The sequence below is a fragment of the Strix uralensis genome, chromosome 4 (genome assembly GCF_047716275.1).
Source record: "Strix uralensis isolate ZFMK-TIS-50842 chromosome 4, bStrUra1, whole genome shotgun sequence".
NCBI classification, from domain to species: Eukaryota; Metazoa; Chordata; class Aves; order Strigiformes; family Strigidae; genus Strix; species Strix uralensis.
In genome coordinates, this window is record NC_133975.1 from 62509162 (window position 1) to 62532779 (window position 23618).

The window sequence follows — 23618 nt, forward strand, 5'->3', positions numbered from 1 at the left end:
ACCAGCACTATTAGTCTATTATGGTTTGGGTGAAATGCCATGCAGACAAGGCTGACCTGCTTGCAGATTTGGAAGAGGCTTGTTCAGCGCTAGCCTGTATCTGCAGCATGCAGTAGGGATCACCTTCATTCACATCAGTGGAGTGCAAAGCTATCTGCATTTCCCAGGTGCAACCTCTGACTTCAGTGACTCAGGTATATATGTTAATTCCAGGCAGGTGATAACAAGCCAAAACCACATTTCTTTTGAAAATTCAGGAAGCTGTAGGACACTGGCAAAACCAGACTTGGACTGCAGAATGCCATTAACCTGTAAACATGTGCTCTGAATAGGCCATTTCTTCAGCCATCTCCCAGGACAATCCCACAGTCATTTAATGGCATGTCTCTGGGACCAGTAGTGACTCCTGCCAAATACAATGGATCTGTCATCCTGCAGCAGCAGCAGATCTATCCTGCTCCTCTCAGCTGGACCCAGCTCTTGTGGCAAATGTGCTGCCAGGCTTCCATTTCTTTTTTTTCAGAGCTTTGGTCATGCATGATGGTGCTTTAATATATATTTTTATTGCAAGTCTTCAGATTATCAAGTGAAACAAAAATATACAAAGGAGTGACACTGGAATACTATTTGAGAAAAGGTCTTTAAAACCATAATAGCTTTTGCAGTTATGCAGCCATGGAAGTGGCTCTGAAATGTTCTGCCTGCATGGAAGATGTCAGATCCATATCTAGCTCAGAGCTGTGGATTTAGCTGCAGCACCAGGCACATGAAATGGAGACATGGCAACACAGAAAATCACTAGGCCAAAATCTTTCAGGCATCAGGGCCTTCTATTCTTTCTACAGCAGCTGAGACTGTTCTCAACCAAAGACAGCCTAGACAGCTCAGGAAACGGAGGACCATCTCAAACATTCTTCCCATTCTTGAATAAAATCCCAAATGTGCACTTCATTCCCCAAGCCACTGCTACCATGAGGAATATCTACTTTCAGCAGTAACTTCTTTAGCTCCAGTAGGGATAGTCATGTGGGAATCCAGAATTACGCCATGGACCTAAATGCAGGCAAGGGAACTAGCTGATCATGTACTGGCCTTGGGTAGATGTACAGTCTACGCAGGATGGTGTAAGGAGCTTCCCTTTTATGTGTAGCTCACTGTCACATAGAAAGATGCAGAGATTGTGTCTTTTTCCCCTAGTTGGAAGCTGGAAAATACTTTTGGCTCCACACATGCACCTCACACAAACATGTGCGGCAGTGTATCTGGAGCTGCTGCAAGCAGGACACACAACTTGCACCCCACGAGGTAGGCTCTGCATGCTTCTGTCCCACGACCCAGGGTGCTTGCTATTCCCTGGTGGCACAGTGAGGTCCTGAAGAGCAAGGACTTAGCCAGGAGTTGTTCCACACCAGTAAGCAAAGGATATGGCAACAGCTAATTCTGGTCGCTCACTGATCCTCAGCTCAGAGCTGCCCATGCCAGGAGCTCAAGACAGGCTTTACATTGGTGTGACTATCTCCTGTTTCACCGTATAGCAGAAGGAAGATTTAGACCAGATGGTTTCTACCACTAGTTACTGTCACACAGCAATATCCCTGCTCAGCAACACTGGCAGAAACAAAATGGTGTTACATTGACCATTTTTCCTGCCCAGTGCATTGGCAGCCTGTGAATCTGTGATGCCTACCTTAACTTCCACGTGTGCCATCAGGACTGCAAAGTTGGTTAGATGATTGCAGGAGCATGTGGTGTGTGTCTTGTTAGTTGTCAGGAGGCGACATCCCTGGGTGGACCAATACCCTGTCATTGTACGCTTTGTATAGCTCCAGAATGAACAATTCGGATTGAAATTTTCTTCTGACTGCTGCAGGGAAGAAATGAATAAATGCAATAAAAATTATAGGGTTTCAGACATTTCTAAATGCACTTTTTTTTTTTTTTTTTCCCCAGAGGCACTTTGTAACTCCCATCCTTTAATTTTGGATAAACAATCAGAAGTGGTTTATACGTCAAGTATTACTTGCTGATACTAGAGAAAGTTAGATTGTTGCTGCTCTCTTTGCTAATGCAAACTTCTTTGTTCTTGATTAATTTCAGCCACAGACTAAATCCAGCTCTTCAAAACCAGATTGCTTCATTTGCATTGCAGAGCAGAGAAATTAATTGCTTTAAGCAATCAACTTTTGCAATGACTGCGCTTGGCTAACAGGAGGACTAGCTGTCCTCTTTCACTGTAATTCCACTTTCCTCTAATATCCCCTGCCACCATGATAAAATAATATTATGGTCCATTCTAATATATTGGTAGTTTTTAATTACAGAATGACGTGTGTCAGCAACTGAGCAATGGGCATCAGCTCAAAGGAGTCTCTTTCTTTACTTTTATTAATGCAATGTAAAAGAGACATTCTCCATAAATAACACAAAGTGCAAAGGAACAAATGTATAATTCAAAATCTAATCAAGGACTGCTGGGGGCCTCACATCAGCCAACTTTTGCATCACTTTGTTTTAGAAATTGAAATAAAAAAAGAAGCACTTTTCGAACTCACTCACCTTGATGTGCTTGACAGTAAACACCACGGGATCAGCTAGGTAAACCTTATTGCTGAACTCTTTGTTTATTGCTGCTGTGATGACAGGGGAGTTGACAATGACAGAGTGATTAGTTGACATTGCTTCTGTTCCCAACTTCATGCTGGCATTCTCCGTGGAGAGATAGGTGCCCAGGTTGTTGTACAGCACAAAAGCTACCCTGATTTCACCTAGAAGAGAAGTAAGAGGTTAGATAGCCAGGTCAGCGCACTGGGCAAGAGAAGTAAGAGGATAGATAGCCAGGTCAGCACACTGGGTTTGTTTGGGTTTTTTTTGGTGAGAAATCTGTTCTCTGAACCAACTTTAAAACTTCTCTGAGAAAATGTGAAAGGACCAAGATGTGGCATATGAAAATTCACCTCCTCCTGCCAATCCCAATGAGCACCATGAGGTGCAACAAGCAGTCCACAGATATGAAGGGCAGAGCTGCCTCTCTCAAAACAAATTTATAAGCAGATTGGTGGAAGACAGAGAAGGTGGGCTTACTTCTGGCATCAGTGGATGTAACTGGCTCCAGAGAGAAGAGGCCAGATGGCCCATTTCCCACCTAACATAACACTTTATCCTCCAGGCTATGCTTGGGAAACATGTTTCGTTCTGGCCTGTCGCACAGATGCAGTATAAAACTATAATTCAGTCCATTAATAAATTAAGACTACCTCAGAAAAGTGTGAGGACAAATTTGGGAGAAGGAATACTTAACTTCCCAACACAATTCCAATTGCACATGAAGGGTAAAACAAAATTGCAGAAATGTCATTAAAAATATATATATGCTTTCTTAATTTGCCAATCAGATATCCCCTCCTCCACAAAACGCAGCATTAGGTAGCCTGCAGAAAACCCAGACTACCAGCCAACTGTTTTTAACTGAAACCATCCAGTTTGCCTTCTGTTTTGCAAGTTATTTCACAGGCTATAAATAAGAATTGAATGGGATTAGTTTGCCTTTATATGCGTTAGTTGTGGGGAGGTATTTTTTTGTTTCTTTAGGAATCACCTCAGCTTCTGAGGAAGGCGAAGCACTTATGACTCCAAAGGTCCTTCCCAACCTAAATCCTTCTACGATAATTTTATTTCTAGCTCTTTGGTGACCTCTGAGCAGATGCCAATTGATGGGACTGTACTGATTTGACCAGAACTCTAGTGATACCATGCTTAGAAATACAGGCTTCCCCTTCCTTCCTGCCAACACAGTTTCTCTTTCCTTGCAAATCTCCAAGCCTGATAGCAGAGTGAAAATGCTACCCCACTGGAGTTTTGCTACACATCTTGAGTTTTACACTGTCTCTAAAAGAAATACTTCTCTTCAAATCCTACATGCAAAGGTACCAAACCCCATCAAGGAAGTCAATGGCAAAACTTTCTTTCTGAACCACCAGACCAAACTTTTCTCTCAACAGCTGTCAGAAATTTTTGGCAGTTTTAATGCATCTGGGCTGGCTGTAATACTCCCCTATCACTCCATGTTTTGCCTGCAGTGATCAAAGCACAAAGTACTAGAGTGCTTTCCACCTGCACACAGGTTAAATTTTAAAGGAACTCAGAAATAGGAGCATCTTAGGCCCATTAGTAGAAAACCTGGCAGTTTGAAGTTGGTCTATAGTAGGGCTGTAGAGATCAACAAACCTGTCTGCTCAAATTCCTGGTCTGGAAATAAATGGTTTGGCAGTATGAAGACCATTCACGTTTATAACATCATCTTTAATTTATGCTATATCAGGAGGTTCATAAGCTTCAGAGAGAAAGGCACTGAAGACTTAGACTCATAACAGTTAATCAAGCTTTTCTGCCACCTTGGCTCATTATTAATATTTGTTACTATTTCTTCTTCCCTCTCCCCTTTCAGATATTTGTATAGTGCCCCACTGTGAAGCAGTTTACTCAAACAAGCCTCTTATCCCATCTGAAGCCTCCTACTGCAGACAACAGCAGTTAAAAGCACTTCTCTGGACTCAGTGCTGTGCCCCAACAACCACATCATTTAAGGATCTGATGCATTTTTACCAGCACGTAATACTTCTGAAGGCTGTGAACCACTTAGCAATATAATACATTCCCAGTCAGCCAACTTAGCTTTCAGTCAAGGGCATGAGCAACTGATGCTGCCATTAATTTAAATATTAACATAGTAATTAATACTATACTTGCAACCAGTTCAACATAAAACTATGCCTAAAGCATGACTGATTTGTGATGCTGGTATGGCCAGAAGTGCTGAACCTACCGTTTCGACCATTTTGTTTCAAGGTATTTGCTGACAGCTGAATAGCGCTCCCATGGCCCATGTTCTGGGGAAACTTCAGATCTTCCAAATTCCCATCTGTGCTTAGTCTCGCAACTTCCAGCTCTGTTTGCAAGAGAGACCGACGCTAAGAAAAAATCTCTACCAAAATAATCTTCGACACGATACTTCAAAGCTACAAAATGGTGTTCCAGACCATCTGAGAACAGAAGAATCAACCTACAATGTTTCACGCTAGACTCTGTTTGGGCTCCTATTTCTTTTTAAATCTTTGCCCTGAAGAAGTTTTAAATTTAATTAAAAAAAAAAAAAAAAAAAAAAGGCAAATAAATGATACTCTCTCTGGAAGACAAAAGACAACCGGTTCTTGTAAACAAGAACCTCAGGATATTAAGGACAATGGTTAAAATGAAAATCTGAAAATGTTAGTTCTTTGCCACTGGCAATTGGTACTTTCTGTAAATGTTATCAGTGCTCAGAATCTGTATTCATAGAAAGAACAGTTGTTCTCATTTTACATATGCACAGTGGGAGTGCTGGTGCTTTCCATCATGCTTGTTTTTTAATTAAATCAACAATCAGCCAAATAAAGACACAAATTTGTACGAAATGAAACACAATTGCATTATGATGAACAATCTCCCTATGAAGCGGTGCAATCTAGTGCAGATTTTGCCCTCAAAGCTAGGAGTAATAAAGGCAGGTTAGGTGCTCATTTTCCATGGGATTTAAAGGGTAGACAGCTGCCTTATTCCTTTAGGCGCTTTTGGAAAGACTTTTAAATCCTTCAGACAAAGGGCCAAGACATATCTAACAAATTGCTTTCCAGTTAATCTAGGGGCCAAGACCGAAGCCAGGTTTTCCAGCCTTTACTCTCCCTTTAGCTGCTCTCGGTATTTATGGGATCTGTCCCTTACGGATGTTGTCAGTGTTTTCCCTGACGATGTCTGTCTTCAGCAGGTTATCAGCCAGCACGAAGGCACTGTCCTCCACGGTGTCGAGTAACTTGGTGGCTGCACGCTGCTGTTCACTTGCGTTCAGGTCCTTCCATGCATTCAGAGCCTGTGGCTGCAGGAGGTTGTTCACCGTCTCCACCATGGCCTGCAAGGGAGAGGGATCGAGTGAGAACAGGCCCTAGTGAACCTAAAGCACTATCAAGACCTCTGACATATGCTCAGTCCCATCCTCCACACACGTCAGTTTATACGGAGAGCACAGCATCTCATTTCCCCACCCACTGGGGCAGCCTGAAATGGAGATAGGCATCTTTTATCCCATCAGATGAGAGAGGGAGGAAATGTTGACTTTATTCTAAATGCAGGCTGGGAATAGTGCTTTTTTGCTTCCGTGATCAGCAGCTCTGGGCTTGGAGTAAGAAGGAATTAGGGGTTGGGGGCAGGGTGGCAGAAATATAAGGATATCATTCAGGAAACATGCAAGAAAATAGATTTCAAAACCCATCTGTGAAGAAGGTTGCTGCTACCTTAAGCACCAGAATTCAAGAGTAGGGCTGGGGCATCCAACGAAGGTATTTAGCATCTGCAAGACCTACACTCCTCAGAGTGTTTCCCACCACATAACTTCTGGCAGGCAGTCATGAAGACACAGAGATAGTTGAGTTACTCCACTTCATCCAGAGAAGCAGCAGCAGGTGCCCACAGAGATTTAGTTGAGACACTGCATTTCAAAATGCTCCATTCAGGAAGGAGTCAGCCCCACAGTCCCTCCTGCGGTGCACCTTCTGCCCTGGGCTGCCATGCACAAAGAGCTCTCCCATGGAGAACTTCCCACAGGTTAATCTGGATGCGCATCCAAGATCACACGAAACTGCACTGGCCTCACGATTGCAAAATTACAGCAGTAGAACCTACCCAACCTGAAGGTTTTGTTTAACCTAAAATCGCCACTTAGATACCAACCAGAGCTGACTCAACTACCTTCCAGCTAACATTTTTTAATGACACCAGCAGTACCAGTTGGTAGAACTGATTGTGCAGAGGAAAAGGAAAAAGAAAATGTACTTTGATCATGCTTTCTCCTGCTGATTAGTGTCTAGTCACCAGGCAGGCCTGCCCCACAAAGAAACACCTCCACTGCCAGCTAATGCTGACTGCAGAAACCAACCTTCCCTTCGAGATGAAGTTGCTGTTCTTAATAATTTTGTGTACGCTGAACGTGTAGGCACCAAACTCACATCTCTGTTCTGCAAGGCAAGGACATGGAATTTCACATGGGATTTCAACATGTTGCAAGCCTAGAGGATGCCCCATGGACTCATTTTTGTGGAAATACTTCAGTATCTACTCCTGGCGGGATTTCTAAACCCATCTCAGGAGGAGTGTTACAATGGCAGCACATGGTACAGAGAGTGCGGGGCATCCTGACTCACTCACCAGTCATGGTCAGATACAAATGTGCAATGCAATAATCACATCAAACCAGAATTTGATTTTATTGCTATATTCAGGTGACCTTCAAAAAAATTTCAATTACAGCAAGGTTCAAGGAGAAGCAAAGACAGCTAGACCTGCCACTGCTGGTGCTTTTAATCCCAGCAAAGACACTTCATTGAGACATTGCCATGTGTATCTCTGTCCTTGAGGTTGGAAGGCTTCTCATACCACCATGTTTCCTATACGTACGGAGCCAGAACTGGACTCCTCTGACAGTACAAAGCTCCTACTCTCCTACCTACATTTATTCATCATCAATTAACTCATTTGTTCTCTCCTGTACCTTGAACAGATTTTCCTCTCCCTGGCAGCTACGGCCCTGGTCCCTTGATTAATAGACAACATTTCTCCTAAGTCTCACAGCTTGGTTTCCCAACATATGGAGTAACCCATGCTTCAGCCACTGAAGCAGACCTAAATGGCTGAAAATCTTGTCCTCTAGTGTTACTGAAAAAATGTTTTTGCTGTCAAGCCTTTACAATCCAAGACAGGAATCCCTTTCTCATTTGCTGTTAAGTGGAACTTATTAACCATAAATCAATTTCTTAAACTGATTTTCCTAAATAGTCTAAATATCATCTTAACACATTTAATATGTGCACACAAAAAGCTGGTTGGCTTTAACAGTCAAGAAGAAATACTAAAAATCCTTATCATTTAAATGTGTTTTCTTCAGTTTTTAAAACCTGGGAGCCTGATCTCTGTAGCTCTTAATAAAATTCTGTAGTTTACTTTGGTAGCTTATCTCTTTACAGGCAAAAAGGAGGTAGTATTCTTTTCTGGTGACCAAAAAGCTTGACTATTTTGCTGTGCAGGTTCTACACAACATCATGTTTTTTCACAAAGATCTTTTATGCATGGAAAGCAGAAAATGAGGATTTTTCTCCCCTTTCAATGTTATCACGCAGACTACAATTTGCCTTGCTTCCATTTAGCTCAGTTACTAATGGTGTCTTTAAATCTCTGCTAAAACAACATCCTGGATACTTTTATCAATATCTGAACAGTCGAAAGAGTCTGTGCAGCAGATCCAGCTCCTAGAGGGTAATGCCTATTTGTCAGAACATGAAACAGATGCTGAAATATTTGTGTTAGAGTGAAACATCTGCTGCAAAGATTCTTCCCCAGAAAAATTATTCTAATGCATTTTTTATTTTTTATTTTTTTTTAATGTGTGTGCATGTATGCATGCGAAGTTTGAGAGAGAACACCAGTTAGGCCTAATGTGCCACTTCTTGCACAATGTGTGCTCCCCACCCAATGGACGTGGTGATGGTGAGCATCCATCCTCTTGAAGTGACTGACCTGAAACCAGCCACTTCACATCACTTTGTATCTGGAGCAAAAGCTCCGGAAACATTTCCAAGGACTTTTGGTCAGGTCCTTAGCACGTATCTGAACAAAGCTGGTAGACTGTCTTCATTGGCATTACATCCAAGATGAATTTAGTCCATAGCTTTTCCTAGAGGGTCACTCCCCTCACCTGTCTCAGTGCATTAATCAAGTGTTTTCCGTATTATATTTCTGAGTGCAGCACTTCATTATGGCTGAGTGCTGCGGGCTGAAGCCAAGGAGATGAGGTGCTAATGAAATGTTTGCATTTTGGACAGGAGCTGAGGTAGGTGTTTAAATGAAACAAAACAGCTGTTAAAGCAAGAGTGTCTCTTGAGACAGAGACACCAACTGGGCAAAGTTGGGAAGGGGAGCGGGAACTGTGGGAAGGCAGGCATACAGGACAAGGATCAGCCTGTGCCTTTACATTTAAGCTGAGCTGTCATGGTTTAGGTGGGTTTGGCATCTGCTCCAATAGCTTTGTGGTCTGATGAAGCTCCAGCGTAGAAGAACCAACAGTGCCAAGCTCCCAGGAAAGCCTCTCAGTGACCAGTGGTAGGAGGGTTAGCCTTGATGGAGGACCTTTGAAATGAAGAAGACATGAGACAAGTGTGCTTGGGAGCTGATGGTCTGATAGGTTTTACCTGAGATCCCTGGTGATCCCGATAAAGATGGGGATTTTCAGAGGGAGCTAGGAAAGCTCTGACCTAGTTTCACCCAACCTCACGTCAAGAATTTAACATGCAGCTAAGTCAGGAGCCCAGATGCTCCCTAGTCTCTCTCTGCACTGAAAGTAGAAGGAACTCCAGCAAGTATTATCCCCATTTAGGTGGCCAAAGTCACATGAGATTAATCCTATCCCTGAAGAACCCAACACCTAGGATGCTGCATGTCCACCTCACTGAAGACCCTGTCCTTGCTTCACAAGCTAAAGGACTTCCTTTGCTGTTGTTTTCTTCTCTTCCCCTGCCTGATCCCTCTTCCAAATGCATCCTTGTGAGGCTCATGCAAAATAAAAATGTGGGGCTTGGAGTCCAGGCATACCTCAACATCACCCACAGCATGGCACCAAACCAATGCCATGGTTGCTGAGGCTTAATGAACAGACAGCACAAGCACACGTATGCCCAGGGAGAAGGACAAAAGTAACTCAAATGACATAAAGGGAAAGCTTTCCAAGGCATAGCTTACTTGTTTGTAGCCTAAGATCAAACGAGGGAAGAAGAGCATGGCAAAAGGGATCCAAGAAGGAAGACTTCCCATCTGCCTTTCTATCCTGAGATAGATAAGTGTATATATATAGGTATGCTGCCTGTGATGTCAGGGTACCTACACATGCAAAACCAAACTCCCTAAATACAAGCCCGTAAAGAGCAACCATCCCGGGTCAGAGAATACTCGGTGGATCTTTCACGTCTCCAGCAGTGGCTACAATTGGACATCGAGAGAAGAGCAAGAACATGCCAAGCATAGAAGACAAATCCCATGATGGTGATCCCTTTCATTATGTGGTTATATAGCATCAGAGAGTGTACACTCAACGTAAATAAATGTTAATAAATTGCAGAGGGAGATTTTTTTCACAAATAAGGGCATACGCTTATGGTTTCTTGATTTTGTCCCGAGGTTACAAAACAGAAACAAAATGTAAACCTTCCTTCTCAGACACTTACAAATTGGTATTAAAAAATGTATTGTCAAAAGGCGACTAATTAGGAGCCTTACAGTAATTATGCATTACTAAAAGGCCAATCATACATATCCCATTGATTTCCTTTGTGACACCTCCTTCATTCCGTAAAACTGAATTTTACTTGTTCATTTAGTTTTACCTTCTCCCCCTCTAGAAAAGTCTAGTGAGAATATCTGTCTATGTGACACACAGTTTAAACCTTGGAGGGGAGTATATATCCAGTGATACCACATTCATTTATTTATCTCTCACCACACCAACGTCCAAGACACTGCTCTTTGACAAAAGCAGATTCTGTAATGTAAAATTTGTCTTAATTGGGTGTCAACACTGGAAATCACTAAGAGATGTTAGACATACTCATCTCATTGCCAAACTTGGGACTAGACTGTGTTGTGCTATGGTGTTTAAGCATAAGGTTTCTAATCTTAGAAAACCAGCAGCTCTCCTGGAGTTAGGACCTCTCTAAACCTTTATAGTTCATTTTAGCCTCTTGCTGAGCAGCTGATGGAAGAACAAAAAACACAACAAACTTAGGACTGGAGAAAATACTGCTTCACGGCAAGTGAATACCAGCAGGCCCTACATGGAATATTGGTTGAATCATTCTGCTGAGTAATTTTCAAATACGCAAACTGTCCTTCCTCACAAAAGGGCACCTCCTTAAGAGGAGACTGAACACACTGTAGACACTATTTTACACGGAACCTACATCAAGGTCTTACCTCCTATAGCAGCTTTGGGTGAATGAGGACAGTGGCACAGGGCATTAAAGCACCACTTTGCAATGACATCTCTAATTAAAATATCTGCATTTTATAACTTTTAAAGCCCTGTCTCATAGTGCTAACACTTGTCTTCCTTGATCTCACAGGAATACTTAATGCAATGCACTTTCAAAAATTAGGATAGAAGGAGCTACAGCAACAAGGCCATGCTTTGCATCGGTAGACTAAAATCATGGCTGGTGCATGAAACAAGCAGTGCTTGTACATCTACTCCTGTATCAAAGGTGTTTGCTGGCACAGCCTCATCAAAAAAGGTTTGCTCATTCTTTCTGAGAACAGCAGCGCCAAGACTGTAGAGTGCAATCACACAAACACAGCCTCAGGCTGTGCTTATGGTCTGAAGTTCTGTTCCTGTCTGAGGTTTCCAGGTACTGCTCCAAAACGAGTGTATCATCATCTTTATTCGAAGCATGCATAAACATTACTAGCCCACTTTTTAATAGCAGCTCGAGGTTTTATGGCAAGTCAGTGGAGAAAAAAAGCATGAAAACCCTTTCAGGTCCACAGTGCACAGTGAAAATGAAAAACCCGTCAGAGAGCAGATGCACTGAAATGTGGATGTGGTTCAATGATCACAACATTATGCTCTTTTTTCCTTTTTCCTACTGGAAAGTGGTGGTACTTTAAAAAAGCTTACCTGCTTCCTTGCTGAAGAACAGCTGGTTTTGCTCTGTATTTATATGAAACACCCAGTGCTAAAACAAAACCTTTTCTTAAGTTATCAATATTTGCAAGCCTCCAAACTAATTGAGTTAAAGGCACAATCAATGCCATCGATGGCAAGTTCTACTGGAAGTTGTGCGATTCTCGCCTCTGGCCAGAAAAAGCAAGAGAAACTCCCATTAACTCTGAATATACCTGGTGCAGCCAGAATGGGCCCTTTGGAGAAGAGGACCAGCATAAAAGCATGGACCTGGGCATACAAGGAGCTGCTTCTGCGAAGGTTATTGCATTGAAAAGGATCAGCTCAGGAAATTACGTGTCTTTTTAGAGTGGCAAATGAACAGCACCCCAATTCCACTACACAGGGGTCACCAATCAAACTGGAACAGTCATCTGCTCTGTGGGTCAAAAATAGATGCACATGTCATTTCTTCAGCTTCCTAAACAAGGAAAATGTAATTTTGGCTAAATGATGGCATTAAATCCTACTTCCTAGCTGAGAAGTGCCTTCAAATCTGTCTGACAAGGCTCTTCACCCTCAGAAGTTTTTTCATCTTGTCATTTATTCTTTTAATTCCAAATTAAAATTTGTCTCTGGTCAAAGCATAAGTAAGCACACTGGAGACAATTTCTTACAGGGAAGCCCAGCCACTGGTTAAGACTTTTTACAAAGCAATAAGATATTCACAAAACAATTATAATATTCAATGAAATGGACAAACACATATTTAGATTGAAACTAGATGAACTGCAACGAATGCTTAAAAATAAATAAATCATTAGAATATTTACCGCTAATCTCCGCTTCTGCCTTCAAAGCTAAGCCAGAAGCACTAGCCTACATCTAGTATCAGAGTGGTGATTGGCAACTGATGGTATCAGGTTTGGTGAACTGAGCCAAAACCTACTACTCATGGCAAAGGCAAAAGATGTTCCCCCAACCTTGCAAAGGAATTTCTAAAATTGCTCCACAGATTGAGAGCAAAGGATCTCAAGAAAGAGCACACAAACTTCTCCTTTCAACTCTACAGCAAATGTTTATGCTGTGGCTACAGTAACTGTACTGACTCAGAAATGGCCTGAATTTCAGCGGCTCTGAGAACTCACTGTAGTGAGAAGAAAGGCACTGACCTTTATTAAAATTAGGCTATCTACAAAATGCTTAACTATGGAATTAATGGTCTTGCACTTGGCATGCAAGGTTTGTGATCTTGGCCTTGAACTACCAATAATCTCCTAATGGGAGCACACAAAAAAATAGGAGATCTGAGAAATAGAACAAAGTTACAAATTACAGGTTATGGTTTTGCTTTGCTTAGTATACGAGGAAGAATATTTTAAGGTCAGAAGGCATCTATAGGACCGAAATAAAAGGAATTGATTGTGAAGAAGGAAATAACATACGATCTATTTCATCTAATGAGATCTTCCCTGCAGAATAAGCTGAGAACTGCATTTATGAATCATCTGTATTTGCTGCCCTACTGTTTGGGATTTGAGACTATACAAGCAACCGCTAGAGTAATTACACTGGGGAAGTGAGCAAAGCTGTAGCAAGAAAGGAAAATGTGTTGCAAACAAGAAATGCCTCTGCCAGAATATCCATAGCTTTCAAGGGAACTCCTAGGGAGTCCTTGAGACTCATCCTTTCCTCCAATGGTCCAAATCAAAGGGACATCTCCCACTGACCTCTATGGCAATTTACACTGAGACTTACCAGAGCCACCAGAATCCAGGACTGACTCAGACTAAAGATGAGTAAGCACACAGAAATGCAGAAAACACTAGATTTTTTTTCTCAGTTTCGCTATGTCACATGTGGGCACATAACCATAGGTGTAGCTCAGTTGTAGGTAGAGGAATATGTGGTCACCTTCCCTTTTAATACTTATGTGAAGAATTTTGGAGTCTGGTGACAAACCCAAGGCTGCTGCTTTGATCCTCCTGTCCCCTAACAACAGGGTCACCGTGGCAGAAACACGCATGGTGGGAATTTCTAGTTTCACTCTTGCTGACACAAATCAAATGCACGTTTCTCAAGCTGTGAAGTATATTAAGTTCACAGAGTTTTAACAAAGGGCTACCAAACTGCAAAACCCTGCTGTGAGTCACACTTCTTTCAGATGTCCTTTTAATTATATTAAATTAAAGTTTGGGGCACTTTGATGCTGATAGGCAAACATCTCGATCTCTTGAAAAAGCTGCTAAAAGTACTCCCTGTAGCTATAGTTAATATACGACATTGTATGCACACTGCTAGCCAATTTATTCCAGCCACTTTAACAACGATACCTTGCCTGACAGGCTGCGCAGAATAGCATCAGGAGTCGAGCAATGCACAAATCATTAGAGGACTCTGAAAGTTGTTTGACACGCACTGCAGAGCTCTTTGTCATACAGCCAATTAAATGACCAAACAAGGAACTTGAAAATCTTCATTAATTTGCTCCTTTCTATATAAATGGAGGTTAGAGACTTTCTTGTCACAGGCAGAACAACAACACAAGTAAACCTAGCGTAATTCAATTTATGCTCCCTCTCAGAGCTACAAGTTTCTTTCGTTTAGTCTTCATGGAAGTTAGGACCAGCCATGCAAGCAAGAGAGAAGTGGGACAAACAGAATTAATCCACTTTAAATAGTACTGGCTAAATCCCAGATGCACCTTTTTATCTGCCGAGAGCTACTAGGATAGCAAAGAAAAAAAAAGTCTCCTCTACTCAACTCTAAACTTAATGCCTTGAATCCTCCGAGGAAAGCCTTTCATTTTTTGCTTAGTACAGCTATTCAAACAGCCCACGTTACAAGCGTGAAGCATTCAGAAAACTTCCAGGAAAACCAGGAGGACAACTCTGACTGCAATCACCTGCCACTGCTACCTGGAACCTGCTATCAGCAGCTCAACACCGACTGCATTGGTGGCTCAGATGATACCTGCAACCAGAAGCTCTTGTGATCTTCATGGAGAGGATGGCACCTCCATAATCTTCACCATTTGCTGTCCAGACAAGTGCAGAATTACAAAACAGTGCAAGCTGATTTACAGGACAGCCCGGAGGATGGCAGGAACCAGCGCAGCAAACACCATTAGACCAGGAAAATGCCAGAAAAGCAATGCTCTGCTGCCTTCTTCCACCCTTCCTACAAAGCTGCCACTCAGGCTAGCTATTGTATTCACCAGCCTCCACCTTTGAAGCCACTAAGACTGGCTTTAAAAAATAAAAAACCCAAAAAGAATGGGAACCCTGTGAAGTTATTGTCTTCTGAGATCTGCATCCCAAATGCAGCATGCAATTTCACATGGGAAGAGGCCACTGGCTGGCACAGCAGGGAAATTCATTGGCCTCCCAATGCTCCAGAGCTCCATCTCACAAATCCAAGAGAAGCAAGGAGGTAAGTTCAGATTTTGCAATCAGGTGCACATATGTGATAAAAAGACTACATGCCCAGATGTGGTATGAGCTTTTATTATAGCTCATGCTTCCAGCTACTAAATCTTACAGCAAAATTCTCTAATTTTTTCCCCCAAGTTTAAGTTTTATGTGTTAATATGGCCTCACTTACTGCAATATATGAGTACTTGTATGAGTACTCAGCCTTTTCTTTTCTTTACTACCCCACCTCCCTTCCCAGAGGCCAGGGGAATTGTACTCACGGCATTTTAAGTTGCGGAGCTGAGAAATAGCAAGCACATGCCATTTGCTGAAGGCATGGAAGAAATCTGTGACACCAAACCCAGTTTCACAGCCCCCAAAAAACAAATGTTTCGTGTTTTCTACAACTCCAATGTTTCAGTTTAAGGAGGAACGCCTTTGGAAAATGAACAAATATAAATTCTGAAAAAATTACAGAAAATCCAGACAGGCTTACGTCACACACCAGTCACCAAATGAAGCTATGCTAATCAAATGCGTCACCCATTGTGACTCATTCTCCCACATGATGACTTTTCCATCCCTTTCCCAAAATAGAGTGCAAGAACAGTGTGCTGAAGAAAGGTGGGCATGAGAGATGTAGATCTCTGCTCTCCAAAAAGCCATGCATCGGGTTCAAGCTCTCCTTAGCTAATGGAGCACCTTTCTGAGGCCACTCTGACCATCCTGGATATCCACATTGGACAGCTCAGCCTAAGCTGACTCTTAGTACCACGAATTAAAGCCCATGTTGCAGTTTCTTAAATATCACCATGATTGAAAAGTCTCCCAGCAATTGTCCAGTCATTATATTAGTATGTATTTTATCACATCACCTGTCAGGTTGGTTCTCGTTGGATTTTTGAGACAAAAAAGATCATTTACCACACTTGCAACTAAAGGAGCTGCATTTGTAACCTCTATCTCCAGTAAATAACATCCCTGAGCTTTTAACTCAACAAATATTGTGACACAGCACAAATTAAATCAATATTTGTTTTAAGTATAAAGTTAACCAGAGAGATGAGATAATAATCTGATACAGCATTTCCCACTCTCATATTTGAATAACTCACAAAATTTCCAGATCTGTTTTACATATTTATTTATATTCATTTGTTTTGGACTCAAGAGGACTTTACACCCCAATTGCTACAGGGGCTCTGTCATGACTACTTAAATTTATCAGCCCAAAGAAAACAGTAATTCTGATTTTAGTGATTATTGTCTTCTCAAGTCACATGCCTCCTCCCCAAAAGCCACCTTTTCTCAATTGCACTTTTGATATTTACAATTGCTGGACATCTCTCACATAGACTTTGTACGGCACTTTCCTTCTTTTAGGGAACACAGGACTGAAGGTACACTTCCAGCCCTGTGAGCCAAATTCAGCCATGGATGTTCTTCACAATAATGGGATCAGCACAAGGAGATCATGTCAGCAAGGTTGAAGACTCTATTTCTCTACCACCAGTGGCATATTTCCCAGTGACTTCCCTTCTTCCATTGACTTCACAAAATCCAGTATTTCATCATTTAAGATTTGTCGAAAAATCTCTGCTAAATTGCCTTAGCCAGCCCAGACATTTCACGGCCTGGTAAAGGATAACTGGCCTGTAACAGGAATATCTGCCGTCACATTTAATTGCTATTACAGCCAAACTCTCCCTCACAAGATTTTTTGATGACTTTAGCTACATGATTTTCCAAATGGAAACATACTGTATGAAAACATGTCCAGATACATTACTTTACCTCCATATAATACAAAGCAGAGCTGGAAAGGTTCAATTAGGTCATCTAATTCATTCTTTGAGTCCTCCATTACAGGACTGTCCTCTTCAATATATTTACCAGCTTTGTCCATATTTATACTAAACAGCTCAGGCAATGAGCTTTCATCAGTTTTTGTCTACTAAAGAGGTAGGCGCATGATTAACGTTTAAGCACACAAGTAGCCTTTCCAAGTGAAAGGGAAGAAGTCCTTGAAATTAAGGGTAAACTGAAGACTGTGCAGAATATTCAGGATATATTCTATCAATACCAAGCTTTCTGTAAAGTATATTAAACTCACTATTCACTACTGTTTGAAAGAAGACAACAAGACCAGGACCATGCATCAATTCTGTAGAGTATGCCCGTGCAGCTAGTGGAAGGGACAACTATGGGTCAGGTAGCTTCCATGGTCCCCAACAGGACCAGCCTCACCACGTTTTCAGTGGTACCAGTAGACAAGACAGCTAGCTTGGGAGTGAGTGTTGCACTATAAACTCTCCTAAATTCCTTCAGATGCTAGTTACTTTCTCTGGGATCTTAAGAGAAGTCACTCCAGACAAGGGATGTGTAACTCCATAATTCATCTTTATCCATTAATGTATATGGAAGGGAGAAGGTGACTTTCTCTCATGACCATGTCCAAAGGGAAGACAGCCAGCCTACCAGCACAGAGGGATACTGTTTGATTTTTAACGTCCTAGAAATCTAAACCATCTAATCCCACACGCTAAATGAAATATGTGCTCACAAGATGAAGTCAATACTGACTGCAGGAAGTTGAATTTTGCAGGAAAATTCAGGTATAGACAGACCCCTCCAGAAACAATGGGTTCATTTTCACACCTCTGCATGTTATACATACAGTTATAAATAATGATCAACCACCCATAAGTACATCAACGTTCATAAGCACAAGACAGAAATTAGACGGTAAAATGTTCACATTTCTTAAAGTAGCATTAACTCACCCATAGTATACAAACAGGTATATATAAAAGTCACTGGAGCAAATGCTATTAGGCAAGGTGACAGGATAAATAACACAACCCGAGGCCCCACTCTTGAAAAGCCTACAAGCAGGTCTTTCCAAAAAGCTGGGGCTTGACTTTGTTCACGTAAAACACAATGTAAGCCTACAAAAGTCAGGCCACAGCTGGGTGAACTTTATGGGACATTATGTTCCTAATCCTATATTTAGTTTGCAGCACTCCTCTCCTTCCTACATCCCTCTGTAAGGACACTCTGCATTTCATTACGATCCTACCTCCTCCCTCATGCCGAGTGTTGCCATTTCAAATTGTTTCTAAATTTGCAAGTGTAAGAGGGAAAGAAAGAAAACTAAGGAAATGCAGGCAGCAATTATATGAGTGACATGTCATAAGCAAAACCCAGCTGATCTGGAGACACCTCCGTGAGCAGGAGTTTTACACTCTTTACTTGCACACATCCATCCTGTTTTGCTTATTCTGATGGCCAGATGAGTATTGTCAGATCTCTACTGTGTTTTTTCCCCACTTTCTGGTCTAGAGATTTTGCCCCAAATTTTTGTCAAGTCTGACAGCAACTGAGCAGGTGAGGGAAGATGAAAAATGAAATTATTATCCTGTAACCTTAACCTTAGAACTTGCTGCCACAAAGATGGTAATAATCATATTATTCACAGAGACAAGACCCACTTCACAGTCATTCAGTCAAACAACTGGACACGGGTATTAAAAACACAAGAAATACCTGGACATAGGCCCTGCAAGAGCGCTCCCTTTTCTGAAGCTGAGTCCATAAAGACAGCAGATTAAAGACGGAATAGAAAAAACAAGTTAGTGACAGAACAAGGGAAAAAAAAAATTGAAGAAAATGCCTATGAAAAAAACCTCATTTCTTTCTTAAACAGCTCCTGAAAACCAACCAAACCAAAGGAAGCATGCGAGTTAGGCGCAGTGGAAGGCTGGAAGGACTGGCTCCAGAAATATGAGTTAGTCCTTTTTCAGTGAAGTAAAGCACAGACTGGCAACTTTGCAAGAGAAGCTGTTAGATGGTAGAAGACAGTGAAGTCAAGTAGAGATGTTCAAGAGATGATGTTTTTCTTACAGCTTGGAAATCACACATGATATTTCCACATCAACCAAGGCTGGAAAGGATGGGGCTGATGGTTATTTACATAAGAGGAGCGTGGGCTCTGCAGTCAGACAGTGCTGATGGCACAGTGAAGTGTAACAAAGCTTTGGATGAGCAGGACCAGTTCCAGGGAGCAAGATGTATGCAGAACTGCATTCTGATACAGGATGGACCTATACACACCCATCCTGATACACCTGCTCAGGTCTCTGGCTCAAGGCAAAACCTATAGCGCTCCAGCTTCAATGCTATGAGCTTCCTTAAAGCCAGCTCGGGCAAATGTTGAGTGTGATAACCCACTGCACTGAAGGAGAGAGCATTGCCCAGGGCTCCTGATAGAGTAAAGGGCCACTGAAGAGGGTGTAACAATGAAATGGGAATCTGTAATATTTCCAGTTGAGGCCATTTTCTCCCATTTGGATTAAACTGTTTCTCCAGGAATGCATTTTCTAGTCCTCTCACACCAAGTTGTGCTTTCCTTTGTAATTCCTGGGCCTAAATGCTTTATACGCTGAATAGCTCTTCACAAAGAAACCCACCTTTTCCACAGGACCCACATTTAGGACTGTACTTTGATATGCACTTGCATGCCTCCTGCCTGATAACTGCACTTTAGTGTGTCATGACATTGAAACAGGCACTTATTTATCTTCCTGGGACTTTGCAAGCAGTCTGCAGCAGGAAGCATGAATTGGTAAGCTCTGCATAGGTGCAACTAAACCTCACAAAATCAGGCTGCTCAGAGTGACTGGCTTGGCTGGGTTTGTTTTTGCTGATGTGCCTGGGTTGGAAATTGCACATCAATAGAGATTCGGGATAACTTGTGCTCTCAACTCACAGCAGTGCAATCCCATTAGTACAGCTGAGAGCCAAATTTGTCCCCAAGAGTTTTGAGGCTCTGAAATAAACAAAATACACCCAGGTATCATGCAATGCCTAATTTCAATTTCTAATTCATCAATTTGTAACAGTAGAAATCTTCCTCTGGGTAAACTTGGCCAGTATGAAGACTTTACAGAAACAAATGGAGATCAAAGAAAGCCTTGCTAAAAATTACAGAGCTATCCACATGGGGGTCTTGCCAGTCTGCAATAGAACAATTATTACCTTAATTAAGCCTGATCCAGTGGAAAGCATAAAGCTTTTAGTGACAGGAAAGTGGCTCCTGAAAGATGATGGCTTTTAAAAATTCTGATTATGCCAGTTTATTTCAATTCATTGTACATCAGCTTGTAAAAAAAAAAAAAAACATTACAAAACAGCACAGGTGATTGCTTTCAGATCCCCAGCACATTTCCTTTAATGATTAAAAGAATATTTAATGGTTAGTGCTTACTTTATTTCTTCTTTCTGACTAAACAGCACTAAACAAAACTCTTTGCAAATTATTTTTTCCCTTTTTTTTTTTTTTGGAAATACTCTTGATCAGTGAAGGGGAAAATGGAGCAGTAACTCTGCTGCCTTTTGTTTGCCCAATACTACTTCCAAGTTGAATTCATGCATTCTTAAATGAACAGAGAGCAGTTGCTCTTCTAAAGAATTAAGTGGGGAATGAGAGCAAGTAAATTATCGAGCCTGTCATTTGGATCACTGACTCGCATCGCTGTTTTGCAGGACTCCAAGCGGTCCAGAATTTTAATGAGCAGTGCAATTGATTTGTATGAGCTGCTTGTGCAAAGCTGATGGCAGGGGGGGAAAACCTGCAAGGGGGACCCCAGGAGTGACAGCCGAGCTGAGGAGCTCTGCCTTGCCCAGTTTTCCCCTCCCCTTGGTAACTCATACCTGCCCCTGTGATACAACCCCATTTAATGTAATTGAAACAAATCTCAGAAGGTGGGATATAAAAAGATGAAAAATAAGTGCTTGCAAAGCTGAAGTGACAAAATGTTGGGTGTGGCTAGGGCACATTCAGAAGAGCAAGCAGACTACAACCATGAATCCCGTTAGTAGGTGACATTAATTGCTGGTTTTACCTGATATTGTCAGACATCACCATCATTTCAAACAAAGAACCATGGTATGACTATAACAAATAATGTTATGCCGATGTAACAGTTAATACAATTATTACCTACATTGTTATAAAATAGCTGGAAGCAGCACTAATTAAAAGCATCAGTATAACCCAATTCACAGCACATGCAAAGCACATGAGATGCAGGACTTCAATTCCCATGCGACTGTAATCTTAAACAATCCAGAAGCCCTCTGCATTTAAAACAACATAAATCTACAATAATAACTTACAAGAAAAAAGACAATGTTACTTCTCTGAAAAGCATTTCTCTTCAGAAGACACACAAGAAATTTCAGGCTTAGCTGGGATCATTTATTCCCCGTATAACCTTGGGACCAAATTCTGTTCTCACTTACATGGATGCCAGGGCTGTCAGCGCCAACTATGCAGCTGAGAACAAAATTCTGTGCCTTATTTTAACCGGATGGCCAATATAACCATGTGCTCATGGCCACAGGGTTCAGCTGCTCTTTGTTCTGATGACCAGGCCTGCACAATTCACCATCTGAATCCTATATAAGTCCTATCCCATGAGTTTACATGAGATTCAGTGATGAAGGGGGCCTTGGACCAAGGAAACCCTCAACTTTAGATGTATCCTTACAGCCTCTACAGCCTGTATTTCCTCCCATGACTGGCAATTTCTAGCACCTTTAGTATGTAGTAATTCCACTTAATTCTGTAAATGATGAAAGGACTAATAATTCTCAATCAGGGGGCACAGAAACCACACTATTATCATGCAGTAAGGTGCTTCTGGGCTAAGTCACAGGTCATCACTAAAAAGGCCACCTAATACTAAACCATCCTGAAGACCTTAAGTGTAAATAAGAAATGGTATCTTATCTGCCTTTGGTAAATGTATCTCCAGGGTAAATAAATGTTTCTGTCTGCTTTTATTTGTTTATATTCATGCATAAAAGTGTTTATTTGACCTTCACATCAGCATCTTGTAATGTTACAAGATGAAAAAATCAAAATACAGACTCTCTCTGTCTTTTGGGGCTTTAAATATTCAGATTTTCTGGATCATGTTACATGGTATTTCACCGATTCAGCACTGGAAACGCTGGACAAAATTCTGGTCTCATTCACACTGGCACAAGTCCAAAATAATTGTTGTGGCATCACTTGAGTTATTCTCATACTGAGCTATGAGAGCTGAGACCACAGTGAAGTACCTGGAGTTCATATATCTACACATCTAAGGGTATACATTTCCCAGCACCAATAGCACACTTGGCATTTACAACTGTTTCGTTTCTCAGCAGAATAAAATACACTGTAAACGAAAAACTGCCAGATACTCTTGTCTACTATGAAAGAATCACTGCCCTAAAATGGCAGTCATTCACAAAGACATTTATAATAGATCTCCAGGGAGAGACAAACCCTTCTTCAGCCTTCTGTCCCTTCCCAAGCCCCTTTGTTTTTACCTTATTTAAGCTGCGTGCCGCACTGTCTTTCCCACCCGGAGTCAGGTTTCGGAGCTGCACATCAAGCAAGTTTACCAGCTGGACCATGGCGGACACAGAGTACGCAATGTCACCGGCATACAAGTGGTTTTTTGTGTGCTCCGCAAGCTCCCGAGCAATGTTGGCAGCCATCTCCCCCGATTTCATCTGCAATTGAGAAAACAGAGGAAAAGGTTGTCGCTGGCTGTTAGTATGATGTTACTCCAGTCCCTTCCAGCCCCAACAGTGTTAAGTGAGTCAACTCCCCACAAGAAGCAGCAGCAGAGGAGAGAAGAAAAGGGGAAGAAAATAAGAGAGGAAGAGAAGTTCCCAGGAAGAAAACTACGGCACGAGTCTTCGTGGTTTGATCATGTACAGTGTTTTGAGTATGGTTTAAATGCAAGTGGTTTTTCCAGCTACGGTCGCCACATTGGCTTCAACACAACAATTTCTGATCTTCCAGGGCACTGCTGGAATTGAGGGGCAGCTGCTTCTTTGCACTACAGAAGATGCAACCAAAGATGACATTGCTTTCCATTGGATGCCCATCCTAGGGAGGGCTTCAGTTAGCTTGTCCCATTGCCTTATCTATGCCACTTGAAAAAAAACAAACCACGTAAATAGTCTCTCCTGTAAAGAAAGAGCAGTTTCTGATTCCAGATTATTTGATAGTGAAGAGATGATTTTTGTTACAACTCCTGTGCAAAAATGTTCCTTGTACAAGTAATAAAAATAGATGACATAACCCAGATAAATTCACAATTCCCATCATGTGGATTAATAATCAGGTGCTAATTTACCACTTAGCATTTGCACGCAGGAGACATGCTTCTTACCACACTAACCACTACATATGTAACGAGGCTAGTGATTCTCAGCACATAAAAGCATGCTAACTCAGAAGCAAAAGGCTTAAGGCTTCAAGCAGAGGCCCACTGGAAAGGAAAACCAAGTAGGCTGCTTGGCTAAATCTTCTATTAAAAGACTTTTATTGTCTAGTTGAGCCATAAAACTTTCTAATCACCTGCAGCGAAATTCACTGTGTAATTATTTGGGAAACTACTTCTTTCCCTCTG

General features: G+C 41.7%; 1 protein-coding gene across 1 annotated transcript in view; it reads right to left on the reverse strand.

Moving 5' to 3' along the window:
- Positions 1-23618, reverse strand: part of ADGRL3 (adhesion G protein-coupled receptor L3) — a 514733-nt gene that overhangs the window by 67458 nt on the left and 423657 nt on the right. Inside the window, exons 12-17 of the mRNA XM_074866987.1 lie at positions 22525-22710; positions 18688-18726; positions 5758-5941; positions 4823-4945; positions 2557-2765; positions 1688-1864 (exon numbers count right to left, since the gene is read on the reverse strand). Coding sequence (XP_074723088.1) covers positions 1688-1864; positions 2557-2765; positions 4823-4945; positions 5758-5941; positions 18688-18726; positions 22525-22710 — 918 coding nt within the window. The remainder of the gene's footprint in view (positions 1-1687; positions 1865-2556; positions 2766-4822; positions 4946-5757; positions 5942-18687; positions 18727-22524; positions 22711-23618) is intronic.